This window comes from Mesocricetus auratus, unplaced genomic scaffold (genome assembly GCF_017639785.1).
Source record: "Mesocricetus auratus isolate SY011 unplaced genomic scaffold, BCM_Maur_2.0 Super-Scaffold_100008, whole genome shotgun sequence".
In the NCBI taxonomy this organism is placed as follows: domain Eukaryota; kingdom Metazoa; phylum Chordata; class Mammalia; order Rodentia; family Cricetidae; genus Mesocricetus; species Mesocricetus auratus.
In genome coordinates, this window is record NW_024429192.1 from 29,213,178 (window position 1) to 29,236,420 (window position 23,243).

Genomic DNA, 23,243 nt, shown 5'->3' on the forward strand with positions numbered 1-23,243 from the left:
TTCAGGAAGCTGTCTCCTGTACCAATTCATCCAAGGGTACCACCCACTTTCTCTTCTAAGAGGTTCAGTGTGGCTGGATTTATGTTGAGGTCTTTGATCCATTTGGACTTAAGTTTTGTGCATGGCGATAAACATGGATCGATCTGCATTCTTCTACATGCCAGTCTCCAATTATGCCAGCACCATTTGTTGAAGATGCTTTCTTTATTCCATTGTATATTTTTAGCTTCTTTGTCAAAGATCAGATGTTCGTACGTGTGTGGGTTAATACCCGGATTTTCAATTCGATTCCATTGGTCTACCTGTCTATTTTTGTGCCAATACCAAGCTGTTTTCAGGACTATAGCTCTATAATAGAGCTTGAGGTCAGGGATGGTGATGCCTCCGGACGTTGCCGTGTTGAACAGGGTTGTTTTGGCTATCCTGGGTCTTTTGTTTTTCCATACAAAATTGATTATTGTTCTTTCAAGGTCTGTGAAGAATTGTGCTGGGATTTTAATGGGGATTGCATTGAATCTGTAGATTGCTTTTGGCAGGATTGCCATTTTTACTACATTGATCCTACCTATCCAAGAGCATGGGAGATCTTTCCATTTTCTGAGGGCTTCTTTAATTTCTTTCTTTAAAGATTCAAAGTTCTTACGATACAGGTCTTTCACTTGTTTGGTTAGCGTTACCCCAAGGTATTTTATGTTTGTGGCAATTGTAAAGCGTGATGTTTCTCTGATTTCTCTTTCAGTCCTTTTATCATCTGTATATAGTAGGGCTACTGATTTTCTTGAGTTGATCTTGTAGCCTGCCACTTTGCTGAAGGTGTTAATCAGCTGTAAGAGTTCCCTGGTAGAGTTCTTTGGGTCATTGATGTAAACTATCATATCGTCTGCAAACAGTGAAAGTTTGACCTCTTCCTTCCCAATTTGTATCCCCTTGATCCCCCTTTGTTGTCATATGGCAATAGCTAGAACTTCAAGTACCATGTTGAAAAGGTATGGAGAGAGTGGACAGCCTTGTTTTGTTCCTGATTTTAGAGGAATTGCGTTGAGTTTCTGTCCATTTAGTTTGATGTTGGCTGTTGGTTTACTGTATATAGCTTTTATTATGTTTAAGTATGTCCCTGTTATCCCAGATCTCTCCAAGACCTTTATCATGAAGGGGTGTTGGATTTTGTCAAAGGCTTTTTCAGCATCTAGTGAGATGATCATGTGATTTTTGTTTTTCAGCTTGTTTATATGGTGGATTACGTTGATGGATTTTCGTATGTTGAACCATCCCTGCATCCCTGGGATGAAACCTACTTGATCGTGGTGAATGATTGTTTTGATGTGTTCTTGGATCCGATTTGCCAGTATTTTATTGAGTATTTTTGCATCAATGTTCATGAGGGACAAATACAGATTTTTTTAATCCGGATCTGGTAACATTTTTCTAAAGTGGAAAATTAAAGTGGTATATAGATTCATCACATGTTCTAAAGAATAATTCAGTGATGGTGTGTAACATTCATCTTATTCCTGCTAATTGGTGGATTTTTAAGTATGTCTCCAGGGCTTTGGCAGTGGTTAGATTTCTATTGGTTAGAAGCATCACTGAATTATAGGGACTAATGTATACAATTACCACAAACAAATGGACATTCTAGGTTATGGATAGTATAACAATGTAAAGAAATAGATATTATAGATTTGAATTTCACTCCCCTTTACCTGCTTAATAAAAACTTGAACAAAAAAGTGACCTAAAAGAATTAAATATTTAGTATTTAATATTTTCATAACAAAGAAGATAAATTATTCAACTTGTTATGCTTCATATTTAGATAAGACTGTCACATAAACTGGTCTTAATAAATTACTGTATATTCTATGTGTGTGATAATGATAACACATGCTGCTGTAAATGAGTTGAGCATAAGCGTCTACATTTTCCACTTATTTTTATATTTCATGAGTATCTGCTCATCTCATGTAAACATATTAAACTTAGGTAGCATTGTTCTTTTCTTTTTTGCTTTTTTTTTTTCCCCGAGACAGGGTTTCTCTGTATTGTTTTGGAGACTGTTCTGGAACTTGCTCTGTAGACCAGGCTGGCCTCAAACTCACAGAGATCCGCCTGCCTCTGCCTCCCGAGTGCTGGCATTAAAGGCGTGCACCACCAACTCCCCACTACACTCTGAATATTCTAAATTTAGCAATTAGCATAGACAATCTGGTCCAGATGTTTAGATAACTTCAGTAGTTTATAATACATCTATGCCATACATTTTACCCATCGCTCTGCTGCTGAACTTTTAGAGTACTTACTGTTGGTTTTCAGTGCATGAAAATGAGTCAGCTCGAATTGGTGGCAAGACGGCCTTAATCCCAGCACTTGGAAGGCAGAGGTAAATGGATCTCTGTGAGTTTGAGGCTAGCCTGGTCTACATAGTGAGTTCCAGGACAGCCAGGTCTATATGGAGAGACTCTGTGTCTTAGTTAGGGTTTCTATTGCTGTGACTAAGCAACATGACCAAAAGGAAGTTGGGGAGGAAGGGGTTTATTCAGTTTACCCTTTCACTGCACTGTTGACCATCAAAAGCATTCAGGACAGGAACTCAAATAGGGCAGAATGGTGGAGGCAGGAGCTGATGCAGAGGCAATGAGGAGAGCTTGCTCCCCAGCTTGCTCAGCCTGCTTTCTTATAGAACCCAGGACCAGCATCCTAGAGATGTGTAGCACAAATAATAAAACCAAGAGGTAAATATTAGGGTTCAAGCTGAAGATCACAGAAGCAAAGCAATCAAGCTATCAGAGAGCTCTTACCTCTACCAAGGGCTGGGGAAGGGATCCTGTCCTCAATGTGTCTGGAGACTAATGGCCCTGAGACTGAATGCCGCGTGAGACCCTGAGCTCCTTATATACTTCTCTAGTGCTGGGATTAAAGATGTGAGCTCTGTTATTGTTTTAGACTGACTCATTGTCATGTATCTCTGGGTGGCCTTGAACTCACAGAGATCTAGCTGCCTCTGCCTGCTGAGTCCTGGGATTAAAGGTGTGTGCCACCACTGCCTGGCTTCTACGGCTGTGGCTAGCTTTGCATTTATTTTATTCTTATGCTTGTGTGAGACAGTTTTTCCATATGTACACCTTGTTATGCAGAGCAATGGATTCCAGGATCTGGAGTTACAGAATGATCTGAGACACTAATTTGGGTGCGGGGAAGTGAACCCTGGTCTTCTACAAGAGCAAGTGTTTTTAACTGCTGTGCTATCTCTCAGCCCCCATCATTATTTTTACTGACTAGGTATTAGATAGGATTGGTAAGAGATGGGGGGAGCAAGAGAGACTGTAAAGTGTATTGCTTGCATGCTTAAACAGAAAACTTTGGAGCATTTATTATGATAATCATACAAACCCAGATGTGTGAGTTATGATAATTTTTAATGAGCTTGTGTTTATATACACTGTGACTATCTTGATACTTAACAATTAAGTGTTTCGTCTTTGTGCACAATTCATTAAAATTCTTGTGCTAGGATCTTTGCAAAGATTTCAGTTGGCAAATATCATTATTTGATAGATTTTTTTTGTTTTCTCAATAGTGGGTTTCTCTATGATACCCTGACTGTTCTATACCTCTCTTTGTAGGGTCAGGCTTGAACTCTCAAAGATCTGCCTGCCTCTGCCTCCTAACTGCAGGGACTAAAGGTGCACAACACTACCGCCCAGCGGAAGACTACATTTCTAAAACATACATGTGTGCAGATGTTCAATTTTTGTGGCTTTTAAAAAACTAAGTCTTTAAGGATCCAGACAAAAAGTTGGCTGGTAGCAAGACTCATGAGAAATGTTTACAGCTGCCTAGAAAAAGGCATGCCCTTTTGCAGTAAGCCACTGCCCTTGAGCCCTGAGGGCAGACACTCCTTCCATGTTACCATATATGGTATCAGGAACATTGTAGAGGCTCATTGCAAATGAGTTGGTTTACTCTTAAACTGAGGTTCTTTAGAAGACCTGAAGACAGTTCACTAACATAAAACTGAATAGTATGGGCTGATTTCTAAAGGTCTTGATTTCAGAAAAAAAAGAAACAAAAACCAAAACGCCCTGTAGGTCATTGTTTTTTGTCACAGATATGAGTGGAGGCAGGGATAGCTCTGACAAACCAGGTAAAATTGTTTTAACGGCCTTAGTTGAGTTTCAAAAACATATAGATGCAAACAAGGCCCTTTTCATGTATCTTAAAAATGACCAGTCCTGTCTGTGGTTAAGTGATATTCACAACATTTCTGAAGATCTATGTTTGTGTGCCTGTGCGAGTTTATATGTGCTTGCATACAGGTGGCCGAGAAAGCCAGGAGTGAGTCAGATTTCCTGCAGCTGGAGTGATAGACCTTTGGAAGCCAATTAGTGTGGATGTTGGGAACCCTGTACAAGAGCAGTAAATTGTCTGAACTACTGAGGCACAACCCAGGCCCTTCATAATACTTGTAAAAGTAAAGTAAAATGTTCCCATTAAGATGCTGACTGAACTTAAACATTGCCTATAATATTTTGGGAGTACAGGGCAATTTGAAGCTATGATGTCACTTTGGCCTAACAACATGCTTTCATGTAGGACAAGAAGGTTAACACTGCAAACAGGAGAAAAGACTGGCAGAAAATCAAAATTCAGTAGGCAAAACCTTAAAATTATGAAATGCTTATCATTGACTCACAAAACAAAATATGCTTTCAAAACCTTTAGAAACTTTTGAAATTTATTTCTAAATGTCACAAACTTTTAAAAAGCAACACATTTATACTAAAATACGTGCATGAGCAAAAGTAAAAAATAAGCACAGGAAGACGAAAATTAACAGTAAAATTTTAATACAGTATTCTGGATACAAGTAGAATAGCACTAGGTAAGACCGTAGTTACCTCAGTGATCTGTGAGTATGGGTTGAGATCATCCAAGGTTTAGGATAGCCACTTCACATTTTCATCGGTGTTGACTAAAAGCCAAAGCAATCTATTTGGAAACTGTAGGACTAACCTTCCACGTGAATCAATTATTTTAAGGTGACCTATCCTCATTTAATGGCAGTTGAGGTAAGTCAAACACAGAAAGCCCTTACAAAGACCAAATGAAAACTTGTCTGTAGTCTTTGTTTTAGGTCACCTTAAATTGAATTTGCTTTTATGTATTTGCTAACATTCATGTACAAATTCTTTTCAGGCCCAAGTTTTAGCTTGGAAACCTTGCCAATTGTACGTCCAACTTCAGAACATCACCAAGCAGACACTTAACTGTTTAAACAGTAAGATGTAAAACTCTTTAAGTTTTCTGGTCCCTTAAAATTCAGTAGGGCCACAGCAATTAACTGGAAGTAGCATTTACTAAATAATATTTGAAAGCCTTAATCAAAGATAATGAATAAAATAACTATATAGGCTCTTATACACAATCTCTCTAATTTCTCACTCTGTAAAAAATGATTACAATATCTTTCAGGCTTGCTATATGCCACAAATAATGAAAAAGAAACCAACAGAAAAGTCAACAAGCTAGAACTATTTACTGTCAGGATATAGTGAGGTTCCGGAAGACATACTACAATACTCTGTGAAAACATTAACAGGTAAGCATGTGTTGAAGGCAGTTTATAAATGAGACATTACAAAGCTTGTAATAATGCATCCAACTTATAAAAAAAAAAGCTGCTATTGGTCCAATAGTATAGCATCAATACTACTACTATATAACTAAGATTGAAAGCTTCTGTACACACGTTCACTTTGCCTCCCAAGTAGCACATGCCTTAGACAGTCTCATTTGTTATCTAACATGCCAATCATAGTTTTGCAAATCTTTACTAGTTTCGGCAGGCTACTATAACCACTTTAATTTTTTGAGACAAATTTAACCAGTTCTAAGAAACAAACTTTCATAATCAGTGAAGAAACTTTCCCCCAAGAGGATGGAAAACTCATTCTAAGGACATGATACAACCTTAACAGAATGAACTATGCCCCTAGAGATGCAAAATGTTAAGAATAGTTGCAAGCCTGGAAAAGCAGTTTTAGAGGACTAAGTGACTGTGAAGTCATTAATAACTGCAAGAAAGGCAAAGGTGAATTGTTTTCCTAGTGCAACATCAAACATGTTACTAGATTACTAGAAGTTGTTCTGCCATGTTTACTGATAGTACATAGTCCCAGACAATAGGGAATAGTCCAAACCACATGGAATCCTGAAAAATTAGAATGATTGGTTTTATCCTGAAAATAGGGGTACAAAACTCAATTATTCCTTTAGTTGCTTAGATTTCCTATCATCTTAGACAATTTAAACATGGTTGCCTGCAAATTCTTTCTGTGAGGAAGTAGAAGCAATACACTGTTTACACTCTGCTGATCTGTGAGCTTTACCAACTGCAGTTAGTAAACAATTAGTCTAGACATTTATGTGCTACGTGAATCTAACCAAACATCAGAAAATGGAAACTATGAATTTTGAGAACTGATTTTTTTCCCTTCCATAGCAGGCTTTTAAAATAAAGAAGTGGTCACTTTGACAACCTGAATTGGGGATGTTAAATCTACAAAAGACCCTTAAGATAAGCTGTCTTTTAAAACACAAGTTATTGCTGGGCGTGGTAATGCACGCCTTGAATCCCAGAGGGAAAAAGGCAGGTGGATCTCTGTGAGTTCAATGCTAGCCTGGTTTGCATAGTGAGTTCCAGGACAGCCAGGTCTAGGTAGAAAGACCCTGTCTCAAAAACAAAAAAAAATTTCCAACCAAAAACTAACCCCACAAATTATTATTATTATTATTTTTTTACTAACTTTGGCTTTTGTTTAATGGAAATTTGTGGCACAATGACCTGAAAGATAACACCAAGTCACACGGCATTTTGCCACTGATTTACAATAGAAATATAACTTCAATGTTTTCAACTATTTGATTTTTTTTATTTTTATATTAAAGCTCTAAGTCTCAGTTACTAAACTTTTAAAAAATATAATTTGGATCTGATGAAGAGGACTTAAATGAGCTAAATTACTTCTAATAAGCTTACAGAACAGTAAAGTTCAGAGAACCTAAACATGGTTGACCTTTAACAGAACTGATTTTTTTTTCCGACAGCTAAGCAGCATCCTGCTCATCTCTACTACAAAAGTCTTGCCCCATTTTCTAGACAACTGTTGGGCATCCAAGTCTTAAAACCTCTATCACCAGAGGCAAAGCAATAAAAGTCAAACTAAAACTCATTTCTAGTCTATTTACCTAAATAAACTCTTATAAAGTCTTATGGAAAAATTAATGTATAGAAAGCAATTTTATTTGCTGTCAGCCAAAAAGTAACTACTAATTCCTTGTTAAAAGAGGAAACTGAACCACAGCATATTTAAATGAAAAAATCAGTCCTGTAGTCTTTTAGTACCAAGACATAAAGAGTTTGCAAATCCAAGATGGTATTTAACATGAAAACTATGGTTCAAAATTTGGGTTCATAGTTTGAGATTAAAATCTTACCACTGCAAAATCCCCCATGGCTTTTGGCAAAGACATTAAGAGAGACTGTAGTCTTTTGGTCATTGAAGCTGCTACTTAGTACAAGTCTTTAAAAAGGTGAAGAAGATGGTGAGGAAGTGAAGGTTAGGCAATTATTTCACAAATAAAATGTAGTTTGAACAGTTATTTCTCCTAGAGATCGCAAACTCTAACATTTTCCGCCTTCCATTCTATTTTGAAGAGAACTCAGACTTCTTTAAGTTCCTGTGAATGGGTATAGTCTGGCAGCAGCTTCAATTTTCTAGGCTAGTTCTCAACCCAAATAATGAAGTAACCTCACAAGAAATAATCATACATGGCACCAGGGCTACAACACAGGGTAGTTCTTCCATGCACAAACATTTCAGGAGAAAACCCATCAGTTTTAAAGATAACCACCAGGATTCAGATATCCTAATACACTCTACAGCTAAGTTTTGCTTTATACCATCGGTGACTAAAATTAGCAGTAAGTTTTGCAGTGAGGTTTTTTTCTTTTGCCTGCAACTATATACACATTGCAAAACTATTCTGTATCACATGATTTTAAATGAAATAAATATAAAAATGAACCACACAATCAACACATTAACTTTAATACTCCACATTATTTATCTTGATCACAATCGTCATAACTGCCTTGTCAACAATCTTGTGAGTTGAGGAGTTGATTTTCATTCTCATATCCATCAGGCAGATAGGCTCTCCTCAGCTGGTCTGACTTAGGTATGGATCCTCCGTTCTTCACATGTCGAGAGAGGAATGCTCGGACTGCTGGGTGATCAGCCTTCTCCAGGGGGATGTTGGCTTCCAGGCACATTTTCACAAAGTCCTGGATAACACTGACTTTCTCTGTTTGCGCAGTACTGTTGCACTGAAGAGATGCAGTCAGGGGCCTCTGCTTCTTTCTCACATTCTGCTCTTCAAATTCTGCCTTCCTCTTGGTGTGAGTCTTTGACTTGAGGTGGTCACTAATGGCAGACTTGCGAACATGATTCAGAACCACATTGCAAGAAGTGCAGAAGAGTTTTCCTCCATCTTCATGAAGCTCACCTCCAAATTCAGTGACTCGATCCAGAGGGGTCACATACAGAGCAGTCTTAGAACGATTCCGAGCAGGTGGTGCTGTTACTACAAAACGTTCCATTTTGACTGAGTAAGGTTCTTCTAAGACAAGAGAAAGATGTAACATAAGTGTTATGACAATAGCTCATTCTAGAAGTGATTAACAATAACAGGCAAGGTTATAAGTGCTTTTTTAAGAGCCTTTAATTCAATTTGATAGGTTGTTGATATTTTAAATCTTTATCTGAAATATTCAAGGAAGGCAAAACTAAAGCAAATTAGCAGGAACAGCTAGGTCAATTCCTTGTACCCAGAACTGGAATTACAGATACATATTGCTGGGACCAGCTTTTACATGGATGCTGGGGTTTTGAATTCAGGTCCACAGACTTGCACACGAAGCACTACACCTACTAATTCAACTTTTCAACACCTTTATTTTAATGGCAAATAGAGTTATGAATAACTCAAATTAGTCTAGACATTGCTTTTTTTAAAAAAAAAACAACAGTAAACATTCAGAGTATTAATAATACTAATATTGCCCAAGTTAGATATGTTCAAGTTAAAGAGCTTTTTGCTGGGAAACTGATTTTGAGACCTCAATTATGTACAAACTTGATAGCAAAACTTGTTTTAAGAGAAAAACAAGTAACAACAAAGAACATATAGCAAGTACAACTATTTATGACATTAAAACCTGAGGTGTATATAGTTGAAAACAAGTATTTATTTAAGGCAAGATCTCACTGCCAGCTTTTAATCTCAGCATTACGGAGGCAGAGGCAAGTGGATCTCTGAGTTTGAGGTCAGCACAGTCTACAGATACAGAGTTCTAGGACAGCCAGGGCTACAAAGAGAAACCCTGTTTAAAAAAAAAAAAGACAGGGTCTTACTCCTTAGACATAGAGGATCGACCTATCTTTGCCTCCACCTGAGTGCTTGAGATTATAAGTGCCATGTCCGGCAAAATGGGTTATTGTAAATATTTATCACCAAAAGTGATGATCAAGATAAGGCAGTATCCTGGTTTCACTTCTATTGAGGAATACCGTTTAATTCTCTCTCTCTCTTTTTTTAAAGATTTATTTATTTGTGTATACAGTGTTCTGCCTGCAAGTATGCCTGCACACCAGAAGAGGGCACCAGATCTCATTATGGATGGTTGTGAGCCACCATGTGGTTGCTGGGAACTGAACTCGGACTTTTGGAAGAGCAGTCGGTGCTCTTAACCTCTGAGCCATCTCTCCAGCCCCCTTTTATTTCTCTTAACATAGTGTCCAACATGTGACAGGGAGTCAATCAGAACTTGATGTTTGAAAGACCAAATGAATGGCTGGTTGTACAATTCAGTGGCAGAACAATTGCTTAGCATGAGCTAAGTCCTGGGTTTGACCCCAGCAATGCCAAAAAATCAAAACCAAACAAACCAAATCAAACGAACGGAAAAAAAAAAAAAAACTCCCAGTAACCATTTACACAAATATGTAATTTTTGTTTGTTCCTTTGTTTTTTGACAGGTTTTTTTTTTTTTATGTGTAACTTTGGAGCCTGTCCTAGAACTCACCCTGTATACCAGGCTGGCCTTGAGTTTACAGAGATCCGCCTGCCTCTGTCTCCCCAGTGCTGAGATTTAAGGTGAGCATCACCACTGCCCAGTTCCAAATATATAGTTTAGAAGCAGTTTAATAACTCAACTTTACGCTGGGCGTTGGTGGCACACGCCCTTAATCCTAGCACTCAGGAGGCAGAGGCAGGCGGATTTCTGTGAGTTTGAGACCAGCCTGGTCTACAAGAGCTAGTTCCAGGACAGCCTCCAAAGCCGCAGAGAAACCCTATCTCGAAAAAAACAAACAAACAAACAAACAAAAAACCCCCAAAGAACAACAACAACAAAAAAAACCCCAAAAATCAAAAAAACAAACAAAAAGAAACCAAACCTCACTTTAGCCTAATAACAAACTTAAAAAAAAAAAAATCCAAGAACAACCCAAAAAAAACCTGTTGCTCAGGCTGGCTTTCAATGGGAAATCCTCCTGCCTCAGCGGCCTGAGTAACTGGGATTATAGATATGTGTCACCATAGCTGGCTGCTTTTTACTTACAACTTCGTATATGTATGTATAAATGTGTTCCACAGACATGTGTGGGGTTCAGAGGACAATTTGAGGGAGTTGGATCTCCCTTTCTACAGAGTGGATTTCCTGACAGCTCCTGGTTGTCAGGCTTGGCAGCAGCACCTTTATTCTCTAAGTCACCTCACCAGTCCCACAAACTTCTTAACAGGGTCACTGGACATCAGCTTTATAAGATTACAAGTACTGAAAATCCAAGACAATGGATACACTTTAGTAACCATTGTAAATTTTACTCCCTTGAGATCACACCTCTGACCTAACTTCTTATAATAATCAAAATTTAAAGATACTAAAATGAACAATAAAATGCAAATGCAATAAACATGTTAGAGAAATATTTCTAAATATGTTCTAAAGAATTAGTTTTTTTTAGAAGTATAATTACAAACCATGGAGTATTAGCCTACTTGTTGGGCAACATTAAAATTCTTTCATTTTTTTTGTCAGTATGTTAGCAAAAATCTATGGGCCCAGTAGAGAAGAACTTAGTAATTCATAAAAATTCTGTAAGGTACATAAAGTCTAGAATTCACTATGCTTAATTTTTGTGGATTTCCATTCCATTACATCTTTGACACAAGTCCTGTCAGATACTGTGTTAGGGTATCATTTTTCCATGACAGAAAACAAGACGGTTCAACGAATCCTGCCTAATATATACTGAATTATATCAGTGCAAATATTTGCAATTTCTACATGTATGCTGTATCTTTGAAACCAACCTGTCCTACTAACAAAAGACAGATATAAAAAACCCCTGAATTCCTGTTCTAGGACAGTGTTCAGATTTTTTTCCCTCCACGGAAGAATATTTAAGTACTTGGATTGCAAACTTAGAAATAATTAATCTGTAATTCTTGTACTAATGTGAGGCCTGAACTTTTCTGATCTTTCAACTTGAAATTGCTCCCGATATTACGGATGCAAATAACCACCTCATAGAGAGGTGATGATCTTAGTTACAAATAAAAGTATGCTCCGAAGTCAGAAATATTTTAACCAAATGAGGAAGTTGAGAAGTTAGTCGCAAAAACTAGCTAAAGAAGCGAAGCACCAATTTACTAAGGCAAAACTAAACTCAGAAGTTTTCAAGTCGAAATGTTTACCGGCTTAATTTCCAGTTCTTTTTTTTTCCCCCTTTGATATTAAGTAGTGAGGGTTTTCCGGTGCCGTGCAAAACTAGAGACGCATCCAATCCTAGCAACTTTCCGATCGGACCCGGAGACGCCTTGGAACGAAATCAGTTTTTCAACAGGTGGTGCTGGGGCAGGAGTTTCTGGGCTTGCACCCTGCTTTCCCTGCGGCGCCGGGAAGTCATGCCTTTACTGTAAAACACAAAAACAAACAGAAAGGGAAGATGGTGGAGGGGCGGGAAAGGTAGACCGCAGGCCCGCGGCGGAGCCGGCCGGCCGGCCGGCGTTTCAGCCCTCGGGGTGCGATCCGTGAGCGCAGGCCCTCCACCCCGCTCGGTCTCCACGCCCCGGGGCGGGCGCCCCGCGGCCCGCGCGCTCCGCAGGCCCGAGGCTCCGGTGGGGGCGGGGAAGGCGGGCGCGGGCCGCCCGACGTCTAGACAGCCTCCTCCCGCCGCGCCGGCCGGCCGAGGTGGCGCCCCAGCGCCGCGACCCCGCCTGCCGCCCGGAGCCGCGTCCCAGCTGCCCTCCGAGGACCCGAGGACCCGGCAGCCGACTCGGTGGCTGTCCCTGGGGAGGGGGCGGCGGGCGCCGGCCCAGGCCGTCGCTGTCAGCTTGCCCGTCTCCTCCTCCTCCTGCGGCCGCTGGCCCCGCCCCCGGCTCCCGCTCACGGGCCCGAGGCCCCGGCCCGGCCCGCCGCCCGCACCAACGGCCAAGCCCACCTTCCGTCTTGCCAGCGGTTCAGGGACCGGAGGATCGGGCCGCCGTTGGGGGAAGTGCACCAGTCCTCGGCGGGGACGAAAAGAGGAGGAAGGGAAGGCAGAGCAACGGGATGAAGGGCGTCCCGTTGCAGCCGCCGCCGCCGCTGTTGCTGCCGCCGCCGCCTCCGCCGCCGCCGCCGCCGCCGCCTCCGCCCGAGCGAGCCCCGCCGCGGCCGCCGTGTCCCCCGCCGCGCCCCGTCCTCGGGCGCGCCCTATGGCAGAGCTCGTAGGCGGTCCTCGGCAACCGCCGAGCCGCGGCGACCAACAGGCGGCGGGGCTGTCAAACAGACGTAGAGCTCAGCCAATAGGCGTGTAGGGCGGGCATGCCTATGATTGGCGGTTTCCTTCCTCCAGTGAAAACTGGGGGCGTGGGTGGGCGGAGCCGGAAGTAGAGCCCAGCCGAGTGGCCCCTGTCCGGCTGGGGCGGAGGGAAAGGAGGAGGGAACCAGAGGAGGAGGAGGTTAACCCAGGCAGCGGCGGCGGCGGCGGCGGCGCAGGGGCTGGGTACGCGCTGGGCGGCGAGAGCCTCATGGCGGAGGAAGAGAGCGATCAAGAGGCCGAACGCCTCGGAGAAGAGCTCGTGGCCATTGTGGAGTCGCCCCCGGGCCCTGTGGGCTTCAGAGCGGCGGCCGACGGCCGAGGGGGAGCCGGCGGCGGCGGCGGCGGCGGCGGCGTCGGGATCAGCAGCCGGGATTACTGCCGACGCTTCTGTCAGGTGAGGCGCCCGTCGGCCGCTCCGACTTGTCACCCGGCTCCTGGGCCTCTGCGTGGCTCCTGGCCTTCTGGCCCACCTCTCTGGGCCGTGTCCGGGGCTGATCCTCCAGCCGGCCGGGGAGGGAGTCCGGGGAGCCCCGGTTCCCTCTCTGAAGCTCTCGGGCTTGGCGACGGGGACGGGGAGCAGGTTGGGGGTGACTTGCGGACTTCGGGGTGAGGAGAAAGTGAGTTTGTCGTGGTGGAGGGGCTGGGGGCGCACGGTCAGCTGGCAGACGCCGCGTCCTGACTCGTCTCTGCCTCGCGCAGACCCCCTTGGTGCCCGAGGGTCCCGCCTTTCTCACGTTCCCTGCCGGCTCCTCGCACTTCGGCGGAGCTCCCCTGCCTTTCTCTAGCCCACATGCCCGGCATTCTCTTTTTGGGAGACGCCAAGCCGGCTATCACCCCACTGGCTGCCCTCCTGTCATCGCCACCCCTCCCCCTCTGCTAGGGTCTCCTGTCATTCCCTCGCTAGGTCCCTCTGGACCGGTTCTTCAGTTGGCTTTGGCGCTGACCCGCCGTTAGCCACCCTCCCCCCTCCGGGCAGGGGTGTTTTGAGTGTGCGACGTTGATGGAGTGGTTGTCATCTTTCCCTCTTTTTGACCCCCTTCTCTAACAAACACACTGTTTCCTAATTAACTGCACACGGAGAAAGTCGTTTTCCTGAAACTGTTGCCCTGATTACGCCACCCCTCCCCCATTCATTAAGTTACACGGTTTTTGGTTAGTTTGATAAATTCAGTATCGGAAAAATGATAGCAAATTATTTCCTTTACTCTGCGTACTGCTTTTAGGATTGAATGTAGTTTTGTATTTAATCGTAAGCAAATATAGAAATAATCTACGTGTTTAGAATAAAGTTTGTCTAATCTGCATTCTCATCCGCATACATTTGTAATACAAGTTTTTGTTGTTGTTTTGTTTTTGGATTCCCAACACTTGCTTCTTAGAAAAAGACACTTACCTTTAAAAAGTGGTTCTTTCTGTTCACACGGGGTTCAAGTCTTGTCTCCACCATTTCTTAGCTGTACAAGTTACCTGTACAAGTTACTTAACCTCTGTGCCGCAGTTTCCTTTTCTTTGTCAATTGGGATAGTTGCTAGCTGGGTAAATACAAGAATGATTTGCATCAGTTGGCCGTTAGTACCACTCAGGTCACAGATGCGAAATAAAGTGGACAAAGCGGGCATTAAATTGGTTGACATTCAGTTTATGCCCTGTCAAGCATTTAAGGAGAAAAATGGATAAAGCTGATATTTTTGGTTACGTTACTAATGATTGAATTTGATTTTTTTTGGCAAGTTTTTGCCAGTGTCACAGATAAATTGGCTTGAAGGTCGAAACAGTCCAGGTATACACAGTGTGTATCTTTAACATTTTTTTCTCTATTTAGCGACTTCTTTGAAAATGCGTTTTCATCTTGAAAATTGATGTTCACTGAAGTTCAGTGCCTTGATTTTTAGAGCATCTGTCTTCTAGCTATATGTTTAATGTTTAGCAACCGTTAGGTTTTACCCAGGAACTTCAAACTTAGGCAAATTAGCATGCATTTGATATTTTAAATATATTATAAATAGTTTTGCAATTTTTTTTGCTTGTTTTTTCGAGACAGGGTTTTTCTGTATTGCTTTGGAGGTTGTCTTGGAACTAGCTCTGTAGACCAGGCTGTCCTCAAACTCACAGAGATCCTCCTGCCTCTGCCTCCCGAGAGCTGGCATTAAAGGCATGCGCCACCAATGCCAGCACTCAGGAGGCTCTGTTTTACTTTTTTTTTTTTTTTTTTTTTTTTTTTTTTGGTTTTTACGAGACAGGGTTTCTCTGTATTGTTTTGGAGGCTATCGGTCCAGCCCGGCCTCGAACTCACAGAGATCCGCCTGCCTCTGCCTCCTGAGTGCTGGGATTAAAGGTGTGTGCCACCACCACCCGGCCTGTTTTACTTTTTAAATGAACAACTTTTCTCTGTTTCTGCTCCCCGGGTGTGTCCCCCCCCGACCCCCGTGTGTGTGTGTGTGTGTGTGTGTGTGTGTGTGTGTGTGTGTGTGTGTGTGTCTGTCTGTCTGTCTGTCTGTCTGTCTGTCTGTACACACTGGACATTAATTAGATCTAGATCTCCCATTGAGTTCCATCTCCAGCTTGCTGGTGTTAGTTTACTTGCTCATTGACTCCTCCTTGCTGAAAATTTTGAGTGTTAGAGTATTTTTGGAGAACTTTTACCTTCTTCTTGAAGTTAGTTTTTTAAGAACAAATGAGCAAATTTAGCTTATGAAAAACTGACTGCACCTGGGGGGTGGGACACCAGGAGCACAAGTTCAAGGGTTGCCTGGGTCAATAAACAAAATAAAAATAGATTCTGATAGTTGCCTTTAAAGTGTTTTAAAAACAGATAAAGTTAACTATTTTTTAAAAAATTCTAACTTATGAATAATCAAGACTAAAACTGAGCTGGATAAATGCAATGAACTTTTATATATTGAAATTATGAGTGTTATATTGACATATTTTCAGATTACCACGTTTTTCCGGAAAATGTATTACCTATCTTAGAGATCACTAATAGATCTCTTCCTGAGTTCCTGTTCTGGTTTTATTTTGTAAACGAGCTTTATATTTATATATATTATTTTTTACATATTTAGATGGAATGAAAGAATCACATTTAATAAATTACATTTCACCTACTACTTAATTAATTAAAATAGTCTATTAATTGTTTGATTTTTTCCAGTAAGGAAAACAGTGCCTTATATAGCTTCATTTGCAAAAGTAAATTCTTTTAACAATTAAAATTCTATTATTTACTAAATGTTATTAAATAACTTTGATTTATTAGCAAATTACCAATCATGAGTAATTCTTAAAATAGATATTTATTCTTATGCACTGTCTGACAGTAAGCTAAATATATGAATTATATATACAGCTTAGTGATAGAAGAAAATCCACAATTTATCTTCCTCCTTTTTGGAGGGAAATATGAATCAAAATTTCTTGGCAGTAGCTGCTAGGGTTATGGGAGAAAGGAATGGAAAAGTTCTTTTAAGGAAAGTAAAACAAAAGACTCCCTAGACTAATTGCCTCTAGTTACCTCCTCCCTTGGCCTCTGTTATCTGCATAAGAAATGGTTCAAAAGAATGGGTACTTAAGCCATACTTAATTTTCTTTGATATGAAAGAGAGGGGAAGGCAACTTTTACTAAGATCCTATTAACTCTTTTAACCTTCAGATATGGAGTTGCATAGCAGAATTTGAAGCTTAAACAAGTTAACTTTTCTTAGATTCCAAAGGAAGGACAAGCTGGAATTTGAATTCAGACTTCAGTATCTACCAAAAGGTAAACAATCAAACACACATGTTAAATTGTGTGGTGGAAAGTTAGTAACAGGCAGGGGACAGAAATCCTGAAAGTACTCAAGGAAGCACAGATACAAATTTTAAAAAAGCATGGTCGCCCATGCTTTTAATTCCTGCGCCAGGGAGGCAGAGGCAGATGGATCGCTCTTTGAGGCCAGCTGCTCTACATCTGAGTTCCAGGATAGCCAGGGCTATGTAGAGATACTCTGTTTCAAAAAACAAACAAAAATACCCAAACGAAACCAAAACAATGGCAACAAAACAAAACATCTCAAAAGTGTAAAAAGGATACTTTATTATGCCATAGTAGTAAAACTTATTTCAGTAAATATCATTGTTGTCTCCCTTGTCTTGGTAGGTGTAGGAAACATTCACTCAGTTCTTAAAACCTACAATAATTTGACTTTGGTCATATATTGTAAAGTAAACAAGTTAAATACTTCATTCTTAGTTTTAGTACCAGAATGATTACAACGAGATCCATATCTGCACATCTGATAGGTTGAAGTAGACTGTAACATTATTGTTTACTTCAATGGGCTTGCCAGGTAGGTACCTCAGGAAGATGACAAGTTATAAAAAGAGAGAGTGAACATAATGAGCGTAAATCCCTCATGTTCCTACCTAGCACGTAGGTAGGAGTAAACAGACAGATGCTATTAATATTTCTCTGATGCAAAACCCTCTGCAGGTTTAAGGGGGTATTAGAGATAATCTTACCTTTGGAGTTGATGGCTTACATCTCATAATGCACTTCAGAGAATATTTGTAAATGTTACCATCTTTAAATTTTAGTTGTTTGTAAATACTGTCATAGTTAGATGCTCTTGATGAATAAAGCACAGTGATTTGCAAAGCAACTACATTTTCTCTCTGGTGGGTTTTCAGGAATTTTGTTTCCTGCAAGGGGCGTTTGGCAGTCTCAGACTAGATTGTCCTGACAGGCAACTAGTGGGTGGGGCCAGAAATTCTGCCCAGCCTCGAATGCATGGCTGTAGGACAGCCTGACAGTAAACCTGGTTTAAGGTGTCAGTGGTACCTAGGTGAGAATGCCTGCTATACCTTTAATTTTGACTTTGTAGCTAGCTAGTTTTTTATTTGGCTTGTTCTTAGCAAAAGGTACTAATAATTCTTGAGTAAGTTTAAATAGCATTTGTGGCCTATCAAGACCCCTACAGAGATGATCTTAACAGAAGAAGGGTTTGCTCATTATTGTTTTTTTTTTAACAAATTACATATTTAATGTCTCTTCAAAGAAATTAAAGTTGTCTTAGAAAACAGTCCTAATATGTTGCTCTTGGTGCAAAATTTATACAATATTTATACTTTTATGAAAGATTTCTGAGGGTGTATAACATACTAATTTTATTATTAAGTTTGTGCTATTAATTGGGATTACCTTCTAACTTATCTTTGACCAATGTACATATTTCGAAAGGCCATATATAAGGCCTAAATATGAGGAATTCCATTTGCTGCAAGTTCAGTTCAGACCTGATTGAAGTGGCTTAAACATTGTAGACATTTACTGCTTGTGTAAAACGTCTTGACTCGATAGTACAGGGGGGGCACTGTAGTCTTGTTATGATTGTACGGTTGCTATTCTTTCTTAGCCATTCTACTCTTCCTGGTTTATCTATAAGCCAAGATATGTACAGGGATTCCAGCTGTCCCATCTGACTTTTGTATGACAAGGCCAGAGTAGTTCTGTGGGGTAATTGAAAACAATCTTGCCCTACCTAAATCCTGTTTATTGGCGTCTTCTTCTAGCTCGTTTAGGCACTCTCATCCACAAAGAATATTAGAACTTAAAACTATTAGTGTTTATGATTAGTAAGGAAGGAAGTTTGGGTGTTGAGTTATAGAAACAACCAACCTTTTATTGAAGTGGGGGTGGCTTTTAAAAAAATACTTCCTTCCCTTTTTTTGTTTCAGAGGCAGTCACTTGCAACTTGCACACATGTATCATTTACCTACTTATGATTTCCCCCCCTTAATTTTTGGTATGATCAGTCGACCTAGTTGAGGGAGAAAGTAGGGGCCTCCTCATCCTCTTGTGACTAAGTACGTCTATCGTGGACTCTTACTTATACTCATTTCCTTCGCCTGTCCCCTATGGAAACCTTTTCTCCATTTGAGACTCTTCTTACAGTTCTCTCCAGAGAGAAAGAGATGTGGGGGAAATTTTTATCCCATTTTTGTGATTTTTTTTCTCCCTTCACTTCTACTTTTACAAGTGTGTAATTCCTCACATTCCTGTAATCCCTCCCTCTCCTCATTCTGAGGTCTTTAAAGCACAGATTAGTTTGTTCCTGAACCTCTTCCACTGATGGTTTGGATTTCAGCTTCACAGGTCTCAAGCTAGGAACAGCTACTTTCCAGCTCCCAAAATGTAGTCATGATTCCTCTGGTTTTACGTCTCTGTGTGTATGCTTAGATCTTTTGAAACAAGAACATTTTAACTCTTATTACAGTTGAGTTTGCAAATGAGAACAGAAGTAAATGCATGTTTATTCTGTCACATCTGAATTAATGTTGAAAATTAGCTTAGTAAAGAATAAATATAAGGTTGAGTGTGGTGGTTCCTACCTTTAATCCCAATACTTGGGAGGCAGAGGCAGTCAGATCTCTGAGTTCCAGGCCAGCCTGGTCTATAGGGTGAGTTACAGAACTACCAGGACTATATAGAGAAACACTGTCTCAGAAAACAAAAACAAAAACCAAACAATAAAAGCAAAAGAATAAATGTAAAAGATGAAGGAAAGTAGTGACAGTAATTTGCACCAGTTTACTTACTTTGTAGCCTACTTGGTCTATTGTATTGTGAATGCTCAGAGCTACAAATCAATTATTGCATCACTTTATATGACACATATGTTCCTTTTAGTCTTTTTAAAATAGTGGTTTAAAAAATGGCTTTCTAAAATTTGAGTATTAGAGATAGTTCCAGTGTTCACAAAAGGTGAATTTCATGAAAGGCTATTTACTTATTTGCTAACTACGGAGCACAAAACAAAATCAGTTAGTCTCATGTTGTTCTTTAAAACCTTCTTAGGTTGACTTTCACAGTGAAGTCTAATTGTTGCTAATGATATACTAGCACATTACTGAGAACACCTTCAGTGACAAATGGCATGGGAATCTATGTTCCTCCTCCAAGTTATGGTTGTAAAGAACATTTATTTATTCAATGCAAAATTGTTTTAGTAGGTTGATGATCCCTTATCTAAGATGCTTATGACCAGATAGAGGTGTTTCTTATTTACAGTTTTATTTGCTTAGTTTTGTTTGAGACAGGGTCTCACCATATAGTGTTGGTTGACCTGAAACTATGCAGAGCAAGCTGTGTTTGAAATCAGAGACCTGCCTGCCTCTATCTGCTCAGCGCTAGACCTGCTAGAGCTAGACCCACACTATCATACTCAGTCCAATTTAGTGCTTCCTCCCTCCCCAGATTTTAGAGTATATGCTTACACCCAGTAAGATACATTGCAGGTGAGACCTAGATCCAAACCCTAAATCCATTTGCTTCGCATAAACCTTATTCATAAGCGGAAGGCAGTTGTATACTTTGTTTTCAGTATATACAGCAGTTTCACTTTGAATGCTCACATGCAGACAACTGTAGAATCTCTTGGTGGTATGTTTATGGCTGAATTTTATTATTTCTTTATTAAAACCTACTATTACTGCTGCTACTTCTTCCTTCTCCTCCTCCTCTCCTCTTCCTCTTTCTTCTTTTTTGAAGACTCTGAGTAGCTCTGACTTGTCCTAGAACTTACTCTGAGACCAGGCTGGCCTCGAACTCAGAGATCCATTGGCCTCTGCCTCTCAAATGCTGGGATTAAAGTTGTGTATTACAATGCCCAGCTATTAAAACCTAGTTTTTTTTTTTATGAAGGAAAAATAAAGAATAACATTTATTTTATTTTCTTGCTTAGACTATTTTTAAGTGCAGTCATTTTGCATGATGAAATTTTCTTTTATCCCCAAAGATGACTGAAATACCCCCACTTTGGAATGGGTGTGAAGAAATGTTAATTTGATTAAGTGAATTTAGTAATGGTTGTTTTTTATTTTACATTTACCAGTGAAATCATAAATGTAAGGATTTGTTGACACAAAGTCTTTCATATGTTTACCATTAGTAACCTTGCTTTGAAAAGCTACCTCAAGCTGGAGTTGTGGCTGTGTGATACAGCTTTTGGCTAGAATATTTGTAGCCCTTGGTTTGATCCCCAATTTTGTAAATACTATTGTCAAAGGAAATACTTTTTAGAAAAGTTTATTGCTTTCTGTTTTTAAATTATTTTTGTAGCCCTGTCAAAAGAATGTTATTAGTTGTACTCTAGTTCTTGACATATTTTTTTCTTGCCAAAGTGTGCCAAATTATACCATAACCATTAAGAACACGAACACACACACATACAAGTTGGGTCTGGTGATATAGGCACTAGCAACTAAAGTAGATGCATGCAAGTTCAAGAACTGTCTGCACTACAGAAGGAGTTAAAAAGCCGCCCAGGCAGCTTAGTGAGACCTTGTCTGAAAATAAAAAGTGAAAAAGAGAAATAGGCTGGAGATACAACTTAGCTGTGGAAAGCTAAGATGACAAATTCCCAGTACTGCAAAAGAAAAACAAGATTCAGTGACATTAATGTGGTAAATTGTAGCCTAGATATCCTACTTTATTGAATGCAATTTTAGGTGCATATTAATATGTAATGGTAAGGGTCTGAGGAGATGGTCAAGCAGTAAGTAGTAGCAACATAAATATGAAAAAAAAGATTGATTTGTAGAATGTGTTATATAAGATTCTAAAGTTGAATACATTAATACTCTATATACCATCAACTACAAACCAGCTGCAAATCAGAAAAGAATGGAAAACTCTCCAACTATGCAGTAGACAAACTACTGATGTTAACGTTGATACTTGTTCATAAAGGCTCCATGAGGAGGAGGTCTACAGTTAGTTATATGATTCCTACACAAGTTGAGCTCCTCTAAGGTTCTTTGGTTTAAGCATGAAATTTAAGATACATTGCCCCATTAAAGTTGAGTTCAAAGACAGCTGGGATTCTGGAAATCACAGCGGAACAAGGGAAGTCTTTTTTGTAGCTATGTGGATGGTATTTGATGCCAGATATGAGTTCACATAGAGAGAAAATAGAGAGTAGGTCGTAAGAAGAGGAATTGGAACTGAAGCTGGAGGAACTCCAAAATCAAATGACCCACGAAGAAAGAATACCCTGTAAATGAAGTCTGAGAAGAGTTAGTTATTGGAGAAAACCAGTGAACAGAAGGCAAGGTAGATAAGTTTCAGGAAGATAGAGTGCTTACCAACAACAGAAAACTTGATTTGTTGAGCATTGGGGTGCCTAGAGATAGAGAACCGAGGTCTAAAATGGTAGCTGCTGGAGGAGGTAGTTTGAATTGATATGCAGAGGATCATTTGAGTTTATTGATATGGGATGTAGAGTAGGCACTAGTTTATACCTTACACTATCAATGCTCATCTGTCCCAGTAAAGGCATGGAGGACATAACTCCCCCATTCAGGCTTGGGGGACATTCTGTATAATTGATCACTTAATTGACTTTAAGAAAAAAGGTAAACAGGCTTCATTTATGACAGAACAGAGAGAAGTAAAAGAATAATTCAGAAGTGCTTATGTCAGTATATATTTGATAAAAGTGCAGAGCATTGCTCTGCGGACTGGAAATCTGTGGTAGTCTATATACATTATCTGCTGTGTCAGCTTTTCCTGAACAGCCATGAAAAAGTGTCTGTTCACTCCAAATAGGGAACCAGTGACAGATCAAAGTAACGATTCTACCAAAGTCAAACTTGGTGAACCCATAAGCTTATTAAGGTTATTTAGCAGAGTATGAATAAGGGGTTTTGTTCAAGAGCATGGATGACTGATTCCTGACCTCCTAACCCCTAATGGTGACGATTCATGAAGACTGAATCCTTGGAGACCCCTGCACAACTTGCAGACAGTTCAGCCATTAGGAGAGTCCTCTTGCAGAAGTTGTTAACTGTATAAACTTGTAAATCTTGTAAGCTTCAGCTTTGCTGAATTTAAGAGGTTTCTTTATACTTCCTGAGTCTAGAAAGGAATCTTTCAATTATGAGGAAATTGCTGATCAGCACGATCCCAATACATGTGTACTGTTTATTAATATATATTTTTACTGCTAAAGTTAACATTACCAGAATATTTTCTACATTTAAATGTTCTAAATACTCTCTATTTAGTATTATTGTATTGATTGGCATGGACAATGATTTTTTTTTAAAAAAATACTTATAACTAAAACTTAATATCATCTTAGTATGTTTTCTATTGCTAAAATAGAATACCACAGACTTAAGTAATTTGTAAAGACAAAAGATTTCTTATAATTCTGGAAGCTAGCAATTACAAAACTAGAAGTTGCAGCATCTAGTTAGGGTCTTCTTGCTGAATCAAAACTTGGCGGAAAACATCATGTGTCAAGAGCAAGGGAACAGCCGGTTGATAGTGGC

At 40.1% G+C, this 23,243-nt stretch overlaps 2 protein-coding genes across 3 annotated transcripts in view; one reads left to right on the forward strand and one right to left on the reverse strand.

Annotated features, from left to right (window-relative positions):
- Positions 1-4,830: 4,830 nt before the first annotated feature.
- Cggbp1 (CGG triplet repeat binding protein 1) lies at positions 4,831-12,708 on the reverse strand. 2 transcript variants are annotated; one of them, XM_040750602.1, is made up of 3 exons: positions 12,570-12,708; positions 11,824-12,042; positions 4,831-8,679 (listed from the first exon to the last, which is right to left on the reverse strand). In XM_040750602.1, exon 3 carries the CDS (start codon positions 8,660-8,662, stop codon positions 8,159-8,161), a length of 504 nt encoding a protein of 167 aa, XP_040606536.1. In that variant the 5' UTR covers positions 8,663-8,679; positions 11,824-12,042; positions 12,570-12,708; the 3' UTR covers positions 4,831-8,158. The 2 variants fall into 2 exon arrangements, with proteins under 2 accessions (XP_040606536.1, XP_040606535.1); XM_040750601.1 differs by having other exon boundaries at positions 4,831-8,682.
- A 193-nt stretch (positions 12,709-12,901) lies between these two features.
- Positions 12,902-23,243, forward strand: part of Znf654 (zinc finger protein 654) — a 60,861-nt gene continuing 50,519 nt past the window's right edge. The window contains exon 1 of the mRNA XM_005076764.4: positions 12,902-13,323. Coding sequence (XP_005076821.2) covers positions 13,138-13,323 — 186 coding nt within the window. The 5' untranslated portion in view covers positions 12,902-13,137. The remainder of the gene's footprint in view (positions 13,324-23,243) is intronic.

Coding starts and splice junctions, on each gene's coding strand:
- Cggbp1 (XM_040750602.1), bottom strand. CDS start 8,662: ATGGAACGTTTTGTAGTAACAGCACCACCTGCTCGGAATCGTTCTAAG.